The sequence below is a fragment of the Ovis canadensis genome, chromosome 17 (genome assembly GCF_042477335.2).
Source record: "Ovis canadensis isolate MfBH-ARS-UI-01 breed Bighorn chromosome 17, ARS-UI_OviCan_v2, whole genome shotgun sequence".
Taxonomy (NCBI): domain Eukaryota; kingdom Metazoa; phylum Chordata; class Mammalia; order Artiodactyla; family Bovidae; genus Ovis; species Ovis canadensis.
The window spans coordinates 79,848,992-79,858,010 of record NC_091261.1 but is presented as its reverse complement, the minus strand read 5'-3'; the positions used below and the strand labels follow the sequence as shown (position 1 = coordinate 79,858,010).

The 9,019-nt window shown below is 56.6% G+C and overlaps 1 protein-coding gene and 1 long non-coding RNA gene across 2 annotated transcripts in view; one reads left to right on the top strand and one right to left on the bottom strand.

The window, feature by feature from the left end:
* The first annotated feature begins 514 nt into the window (after positions 1–514).
* The window catches only part of PES1 (pescadillo ribosomal biogenesis factor 1), a 13,503-nt gene continuing 4,998 nt past the window's right edge, over positions 515–9,019 (top strand). Inside the window, exons 1-6 of the mRNA XM_069556878.1 lie at positions 515–844; positions 3,433–3,512; positions 4,637–4,790; positions 5,906–6,015; positions 7,416–7,587; positions 7,691–7,780. Coding sequence (XP_069412979.1) covers positions 821–844; positions 3,433–3,512; positions 4,637–4,790; positions 5,906–6,015; positions 7,416–7,587; positions 7,691–7,780 — 630 coding nt within the window. The 5' untranslated portion in view covers positions 515–820. The remainder of the gene's footprint in view (positions 845–3,432; positions 3,513–4,636; positions 4,791–5,905; positions 6,016–7,415; positions 7,588–7,690; positions 7,781–9,019) is intronic.
* LOC138422230 (uncharacterized) overlaps positions 6,124–9,019 on the bottom strand; it is a 12,402-nt gene continuing 9,506 nt past the window's right edge. The window contains exons 2-4 of the long non-coding RNA XR_011249801.1: positions 7,677–7,834; positions 6,752–6,848; positions 6,124–6,314 (exon numbers count right to left, since the gene is read on the bottom strand). This is a non-coding gene — a long non-coding RNA (uncharacterized lncRNA). The remainder of the gene's footprint in view (positions 6,315–6,751; positions 6,849–7,676; positions 7,835–9,019) is intronic.

Genomic DNA, 9,019 nt, shown 5'->3' with positions numbered 1-9,019 from the left:
TGGTGGCACCCCATGGCATACGGGATCTTAGCTCCTCGACCAGGGATCGAACCGGCATCTGGTGCTGAGGAATTGTGGAGTCTTAACAACTGGACCGCCAGGGAGGTCCCTAAATGGGCATTTAAAATATACAGAACACGAGTTCTGTAACTCTGCTTGGCCTTTCGTCATTTTTCAACCCTCTTCTAAGGCTCAGAAAGTATAAGCGGTCTCTCGAATCTCTCCACCTTCGTGAGGAGAGAAGTCGGCTTGTGTTCTACGTGTACCGGGTAACAGCCAATGGACACAAAGCAAAGCCAATAGCGAAGAGAGAGCAGCCTCATTTACCGCCCAGGCTGCCTCTCAGACGACCGAGACTAGTTCCGACGACGCCCAGCAACCGCAACCATAACAACGCACCCCGCTCCCTCACCACGGAACGCGGTTCCCCTCTGCATCCCAGAAGGCGCTGCGCCGCCTCTAAGCCTTCCGCCCCCTTCCATCCCAACATGCAACGGGGCTCTAGACGTCAAGCGCGCGTCATCAGGATGATTATAAAAATGCCCGAATATCCGCCTTTGCTTAAACATTAAAAATGCCTGTAAGAGGCTCATAGATAGGAAAGAGCCCGAAAGGTCAGTCTTAGCTATTTTTTTTCAGACGGTTTAGTTGTAAATCTCAGGAGAAATGTTCCATCTTTTCCTAGATTCGCTCAGGCACCTAGTTGGACAGCCCGCGTAGGCCGGCGGCGTGGGGGCCTCGGGGTCCTACTCGGGGCACGTGTGGAAGGAAGTGGCGGTGTCTGTCCGCGCGGCGCCTGTAGACCATCCAGCGTGGAGCCATGGGAGGCCTGGAGAAGAAGAAGGTGATGGGCGAGAGGCCGGGGCAGGGGGCTGGGGCTGCCCCAGGAGGTGGGGGACGGGAGCGATGGAGCCTGGGGGTTCCCCGGCCTTGGACCGTCGTGGGTGCAGAAGCGGCTGGGATCAACACAACAGGAGCCAGCAGCCAGAAGGGATCCAGTGAGGGGCCGGGACGGCAGTACTCGCTGTGAAATCTGAAAAAGAAACCTGGGGTAGAGCTGTGAAAGGGAGTTGAGGTTACCAGGCAAAGCTCCACCCCAAAACAGGCCCAGCTGGAGGACAACTCATTACTGAAAGCCTCATGAGCCTTATGTAGAGCTCACCGTTTTGTCGAGTTCATCGTCTCTGAGACTAGTGGCTCCCTTTTTCTGTTGAATCAGGCCTGGTTCTAGACACTGGGGATGGAGACATAAACAACCAGATGTGGTCCCTGCCTTCCCGGAGTTCAGTTTTTGTGGGGAAGTTGGACACTAAACAATCAAATAAGATGGTCACAAACAAGCCTGGCAGGGGAAGTCTAAGTGCGAAGGTCCTTAGATGGAGAGGGCTCATTGTGTGCAAGAAATCAAACAATATCAGGATGGCCCAGGAAGAAGTAAACCAAGGGAAGAGTGGCATCTGGTGAAGTTGGGGTGGAACAGGGACCGGGTCATGCAAGGCTGTCAGGCACAGTGAGGAAACTGGATTTTATTCAAAGTGCAGTACGAATCAACTAAAGGGAGAGAATGTGATTTATTTTTCAAGGAGTTGTTCTTGTTGCTGTATGGAGAATCCTCTTGGTTGTAGGAAGAGATTAGAGAGGGGATGAGGAATATATAGTTGCCTCATTGTTTCTTTCAGCTCACAAGTTTCTACTGCAGATTTGTTGTTTGTTTGACTGCACCTGGTCTCAGTTGCAACTTGAGGAATCTTCTTTATGGGATGTGAAATCTTTAGTTGCCTCATGTGAACTTAGTTGCATGTGGGATCTGGTCCCCTGACCAGGGATCGAACCTGGGCCCCCTGCATTGGGAGAGTGCATGGGACCACCCAGGCAGGTCTTGACTGCCAATTTGTTTTTAACCCAGCAGGCCTTGAGCACCTAGAAAGGGCCTGCAATTGGAGCTATAAAGATACAAACATAGGAAATCTGAGCTTGAGACACAGTGCAGACATGTCAGTGGGTCATGGCAATTTTTAAAGCTGTGACCGTTTTGACATTTTGAGCCAGATAACTGTTGAGGGGAGGCTTATGCTGTGTGTTTGTAGGATGTTTAGCAGCGTTCCTGACCCCTTACCCACTAGGTGCCAGTAGCACCTGACAGCCCCAAGTGCAGAATCCATCCCCCTGTACACCCGGGGAGAAAAGTCACCCCAGTTACCTTTGATTATCTCCTTAAGATTTGAAAGGGTAAGAATGGTGACAGTGTGGCATAGGGCAGTGAAGCAGAAAGTCATCTTTGTGTCCCCAGGATTTGGCATGGGCCTGATCCCTTAGACAGGTAATAAATGCCTAAGGTTACGAATGAAGGCAGGGCGTGTTTTGTGACTTTGGGGTTAGTCATAACATACCCCTTAGGAGGCTACGGGCTTATCCCTTCAGAGCTGGACCTGGCCATGGAGGCCTGTGCTTTCGTAATCCAGCAGAAGACCTCACTGGTGACATTGTAGGGAGCTGGTATGGCATGCTGCTGGTCTCTTGGGACACAGAGCTTTGAGCGAGGCAGCATCTAGCGCTGCACACATCCAGGTGATTGCACAAGACCACACGGTCCTCGGGGGCAGGTAGAGACCAGGCCTTTTGTCTTTTGTTACCCTCCTAGCATCTAGCTAAATAAACATTGGAACATAGTATAGGTCTTATGGTTGTCTCTTGAATGAATGAATGACTGGGGAAGGAAGGAGGCTGTGTGGCTTAGAGTGTGCGTTTTCAACCAGACAGTGTCATCTCCAAGGGAACAGGAATTGGTTGGGGGACATGTTTGATATTACAATGATGTGTGCCCCTCTGAAGGACCACATTACATAAAGAGAGCTGTACCATGTCTATGGTGTTAACATTTTGGGAGGCTGTGAGAGAGGGTGATGAAGGGGGAGAAAAGGTCTAAAAGCCCTCCAGTGGTGGAAAGGCTGGTTATAATGAAAAATAAGTTGAGAACCCTGGCTTAGTGGACGAGGCACTCAGGCTCTGGACTTGGACCTAGGTCTGAATGCAGCCCCAGCTCTTAGAAAGCTGTGTGACCCAGGTAGGTTATTTTTCTGAGCCTGTTTTTCCCCCGTGTGACATGAGAATTTTAATGGCACCCACGTCACAGTGTTGTGGGGATTAAATGAAGTAACGTGTGCAAGTCCGTCATCATCATGGCCGACGCTGAGGGCTGCTGCTGAGGGCTTGGCGCGGCACCCGATCCACAGCAGCCTCACGGTGCCCGCATCACGCAGATGCGTGTGTCCTCCATGCCGACAGCTGTAAGGACCGTGCGGGCATGCTCCCTCCCCGCGGCCTCTTGGCCGTGAATCCAGAACAGTCGTCGCCTTTTGCATGAGGAGTGTCCAGAAGTGGCTGTCTGTCACTGCAGCCATTGCTAATGGAGAATTTATTTTCCTCCCCAAGTATGAACGAGGTTCTGCCACCAACTACATCACCCGAAATAAAGCCCGGAAGAAGCTGCAGCTGAGCCTGGCCGACTTCAGGTGAGCAGTAAGACCGTTTTGCCTTCTTACCATTCGGGTGTTCACTGGAGTAGCTCTTCGAATTTCCCTCAAGGGCTTTTCTTTTACATTCACAACTTGAGTGACGGGTGTAAGAAGCCTAGCTTTCGACCTCTCTCAGGTTTCAACACCCCTTTCTTCCTCAGCTTAATCATTTCTAGCTTTTGATTTAAAGTGAGAGATGTGGGACTCTTCCTTCTAGACACTGAAACACTTAGAGGCCATTGTTGGGTTATTTATTGACCTGATATCAATGCTGTGTCCCAGGGAGTGGGAAGGTCCGTGGAGAGGGAGAGAGACTGGGCAGTAGCCAGTCGGGTGGAGCCATCAGAACGCTGTGTACAGCGTTTATTGATTAAGTTAATCATCTTAGACCAGTGTGATGCCCTAAAATTGATTGTAATAGCATCATCAAAGATTACTAATCACAGATCACCATAGCAAATATAATAATGAGGAAAAGTTCGAAATATTGTGAGAATTAGCAGAATGTTTCAGAGGCACGAAGTAAGCAGATGTTGGCTCCGATAGACTTGCTGAATGCAGGGTTGCTCAGACCTCCAATTTGTTAAAAAAAAAAAAAAAAAGGCTGTCTTTGTGAAGTGCAGTAAATGCAGCGCAAAACAAGGTGTCCCTGTGTGCGGCTGAAGCACCACTTTCTCAGCGAGGCCTCTCCTGGCTCCCCGTCCTGAAAGAGGTGCCTGCAGTCGGCCCTGCTTTCTCAGCGAGGCCTCTCCTGGCTCCCCTTGCTGAAAGAGGTGCCTGCAGTCGGCCCTGCTTTCTCAGCGAGGCCTCTCCTGGCTCCCCTTGCTGAAAGAGGTGCCTGCAGTCGGCACTGCTTTCTCAGCGAGGCCTCTCCTGGCTCCCCTTGCTGAAAGAGGTGCCTGCAGTCGCCCCCGTCCATGTTCCTGCTAGTCTCCTTTCTGGTGCTCCGGACACTCTGCATGTGTCTGTCAGGACCTTGTGGCGGTCAGGCTCCTTCCTGAGGACGTGCGCTTTCCCAGGGGCAGGGCTCCTGTGCTCCTTGCTCACTGTGGTTTTCCAGGTCCAGCATGGCCAGTGCTCAGCAAAGTTTGCTGATAGAAGGAATGGCATTTGTCTTCCAGGCGGCTGTGCATCCTGAAAGGAATCTATCCCCATGAACCCAAACACAAGAAGAAGGTTAACAAGGGCTCCACAGCTGCCCGAACCTTTTACCTCATCAAAGATATCAAGTTCCTCCTCCACGAACCCATCGTCAACAAGTTCCGGGAGTACAAGGTGAGGCTGGGCTCCGGGGCCTGCTGGGGGCCCTTCCCAGCTCTGTGGAGACCTGCTAACACTGATCTCAGGCAGGTTGTTTGATCTCTGTGAGCAAGTCTCTACAAAGGGTGAGGTAATTCTCCCTCCAGATTGTGTCGGGGGGATTGACTGAGCTCTTTCTGTGTGGGAATCATTTACACAGAACCTGGCCAATGATTAACACTTGCCTTGTCATACCTTTCCCCTAGTTCTTTTGGGAAAAAGTAAATTAATTGCCTGTGAGGCAAAGATTGTAGTTTTTCAGGGTCTCTCTGGTGTATTTTCTGCTCAAAGAACCCCATCTGATTCAGGTTCTTTCTGAAATTGCTCCCAGGAGATCAGGCTTTTCATTCTGCAAATAGAAACCATTAAATGCTTAAATACCATAGGGAAAGTAGAGATCTAATTATACCAACCGCAAATAATTGAAAGTGACTGCTGGTACTGTAGCCTTTGCCAAGCGACAGGGCCAGGCTGAGGGGTGCAGCTGCTGGTGGCCCTCTCCACAGAGCCCACCGGAGTGCAGCTGGGGTTTGTGGCCTCCTGAGTTCATGACAGTGGGCCCCTCGTGGGACTGGTCACTGCTCACGACCACAGTGGAGGGGGCCTCCGAGCATCTGGGGAGCACAGAGGACAGGCCCGCCCTGAAGTGCTTGGAGGGCGGCAGCTGTCAGTTAAGAGGACTTTCCGGGGCCACCACTGACCTCAAGTGTGTTTTCCCCTGTGGCCCCGCCCCACATGTGGGCCCATGGCTTGCTTTCACAGACACACAGGCTGCTGTTTCTGGCCTGACCTCCTGGCCCTGACTTGCCTCACTTCTCAGTTGGAAAATAGGGCTGAAAACATTAAACTTTCATGTAAACACGTGGAGTCAGCTCGTCTGAGTGCTTATCCCTGTTCACCTGTCAACCGTGTGGCGGGCTAGGGTGGGTTCACGGCTCCGTGGAGGTGGCCGAGGGGGCAGATGGTGCCGGCAGACAGCTGTGGTTGGCTTCTGGAGGCCTCAGAAGTACCCCCAAAGCCGAGCATCCCTCCCCCACAGAAGGGCTGCCCAGGAGCCCCTGGCCCACATCAGCGGTCTCCTCCTCCCCCAGGTGTTCGTCCGGAAGCTGCGGAAGGCCTATGGGAAGAGTGAGTGGAACACGGTGGAGCGTCTGAAGGACAACAAGCCCAACTACAAGCTCGACCACATCGTCAAGGAGCGGTGAGCGGGGCTGTGGCCTGGCACTGGGGGCACAGTGGGGAACACGGCCGAGACCCCACCCCCAGAGCTGGCCTCCTCTTGGAGGAAGCAGACCAGGAAACAACTCCATGTTGTTCTAATGGTTGCATGTCCACACGAGTGCCGTGGGGGATGCTCTCTGTGAAGGGAACTGGAGGACACATGTGACTTACAGGCTGGTCAGAGGAGGTGTCCGAGGGCAGACCTGAGACAGCCAGGGGAAGTGTAGTTCAGGAAGAGCAAACAGCGAGTGCAAAGGCCCTGTGGTGAGAGCCAGAGCCCTGGGGGGGCACGGACGTGCATGGTCAGTCCTGGAAGTGTGGCTCGACGCCTCTGACATCAGCTGTTTCTTGCCCATCCTTCTCTGCAGTCCCCCTCTGTCACTGATTAAATCGGGGGTACGCTTGGTAGTGCCTGGAGACACTTCCGGTTCTCATGACTAGGATGGTAGGGGGGGTCTCCTAGTATTTAGGGGCCACAGATGCTGCTCAGCCCCCTGTGGCACACAGGGCAGCCCCCACCGCCCAGAATAACCTGGCCCAAACTGGCAGCAGTGGTGAGATTCAGAAACCCGGGGCTCCCTGAACCTCTGTCTTTCTCTTGGGGGCTGTTGGCCCGGGAGCGCTCAGCTCCGAGCCGGAGGGACTTGGTCTCCTTAGTCTGGGCAGCCAGCTGAGCAGCAGCCCCAGCCTGGGAGCTCTACCGAAGGCGTTCTCACCCCAGCCCTGTGGCTGCAAGCTGGGCGGCCCAAGAACAGCTGCTGCTCCGAGCGGCTCCTCCGCTGATGGAGAGCTGGCGAGTGTGACACGGCTGTCCTGTGGAAGGAATGAAACAAAGGTGCATGAGCAAAAAGCAGTGTCTGGATTCACGGGCGCACCAGGGGGCCGTGTGATGGTGCTCCCGTTCTGCGGCACCCCCTCCTCAGCCGTGGCTCAAGAATGAGTGGCGCGTGGTGTTTCTAGGAAGGGCTCGGTGCTGGGGGTGGTCTGTGAGGTGGAGAGCGAGGGGACTTGGAAACGTCCAGGGGCTGCCCGAGGCGCGGGCCTCTGCACCCGGAAGCCGAGCGCCTCTCCCGTTGTCTGGCGAGAGGCCCCCGCGGGCCTTTCCTCTCTCTCAGGCTGTGTCTGAAGGCCCGGCCGCCCCTCTGACCCTCGGAGCTAAGCGGGCTCCTCCTGGTTCCGCGGTTCCTCCCAAGGCCACGGGGAAGCTGGTGCTGCCAGCCCCCGGGGCGTGGCCCGGCTCCCCGTCTGGGAGACGGTGGTGGCCTGGCTGGGCCTGGCGCGGGGAACGGGGCCTCTGGGGTGGCTGACGGGCGGGGGCAGCGGGGTTGGAGGCCCCTCGGGAGCTCAGGCGGAGCAGCCTCATGAGCGCCGGCCGCGCAGGTACCCCACGTTCGTCGATGCGCTGCGGGACCTGGACGATGCCCTGTCCATGTGCTTCCTCTTCTCCACCTTCCCGCGGACCGGCAAGTGCCACGTGCACACCATCCAGCTGTGCCGCCGGCTGGCCGTGGAGTTCATGCACTACGTCATCGCCGCGCGCGCCCTGCGCAAGGTGAGCCGGGCTGCCCGGCCGGCCCGCCCCCCGGGAGCCTCACACCTTCCCCCCGCCCGCCCCATCCCCCCGCCGCCTGGGGCCCTCACACGCTCCTCCGCAGGTCTTCCTGTCCATCAAAGGCATCTACTACCAGGCCGAGGTGCTGGGCCAGCCGATCGTGTGGATCACGCCCTACACCTTCTCCCACGACGTGAGTGTTTCCCCGGGGAGGGTCTGTGCCGGGCCGTGGCTCCCTCTCCAGTTCCTAGACGGAGACGAGGGGGTGGGCAGGGAGGGGATCGTCGTGTCCTGCAGAACCAGCTGGGGTCTTGAGTGCCGGCCTGGTGGGGTGGCGAGGGTGGGGGTAGTGTGTGGTAACAGGAGCCTGAGCCAGCCTGGCTGCCGTACCTGCTGGCTAGTTGGCCTCGGGCACGTTCCCCTACCTCTCTGTGCCGCGTTTAATCAGGCGCCTGCACTTGTAAGCCTTTGTCGTGAGGATTTGAGGGAGAAGAGCTCTCACAGTGCCTGGTCCACAGGGGTCGCGGAAAGAAGAGTGAGCAGCGGCCAGGCCGAGTGCGCCTGTGTGCATGGCCTTACGTAGAGCCCAGCCTGCCTCCGACCCGTGGGGTCCTCCTCACTCTGCTTTCTCTGTTTTTTAGACTGGGGGGGGTTTGAGGCAGGATCCATGAGGGGAAATGCTGACTTGGCCTCCAGATGGGGGTTGTCAGCCCCACAGGGTCACAACTGATTTCTCGTTCGGTGGGCCCGTTTGGGGCCCGCTTCCTGCTTCATCAGAGACCTGGCTAGATGGTGGGTTTGCTAGCCGGGGAGCGGGTGCTCCAGCCTGAGCTCATAGTTGGGATCCGCTGGGTCCCTCCCTGCTCCTTAGTCTGGGCTGGGCTGGGGGGCTGCTGGCTGGAAGCCCTCTGAGGCCCGGCATTGGGGATCAGTGGCAGCCTCCCTGGGTAAGAGGTGCTTGGCCCCCAGAGCCCCTGTGTCTGCCCCGGGGGCCGGCGTGTGCGAGTCCGTGCTCTTCCCTGTTTTTGCCCTGCCCTGTCCCTCCTCTCCCTGATCCTTCCTGCCTGCCCTCCCTCCTTCCCCAGCCCTCCCTCTCCTTCCTGCTCTCTGATGTCCCACCCCCGCGCTGCTCAGACTGACCTTTGTCTGTCCTGCGGGGGTGAATAGGGCCCTATGGTGGCTGGCCTCCACACAGCTGGTGCTGGGGGCACGGGGGAGGGCACGGGCCGCCCCTTCCTCCTTCCTCTCTGGCCAGCTCACTGCCGCTGCCTCTGCCCAGCAGGAGGATGAGGGACCCGGGCTGAGTCACAGCTGGGGCCCTCGTATGTGCCCCCCCACCCCCCTGCACAGCCAGTGCTGGGCTCCCAGCAGCAGGACCCAGGCAGGTAGTGGGGTTCGGGGGGCTGCCGGGCCGTGGGGGAGTCCTACTCAC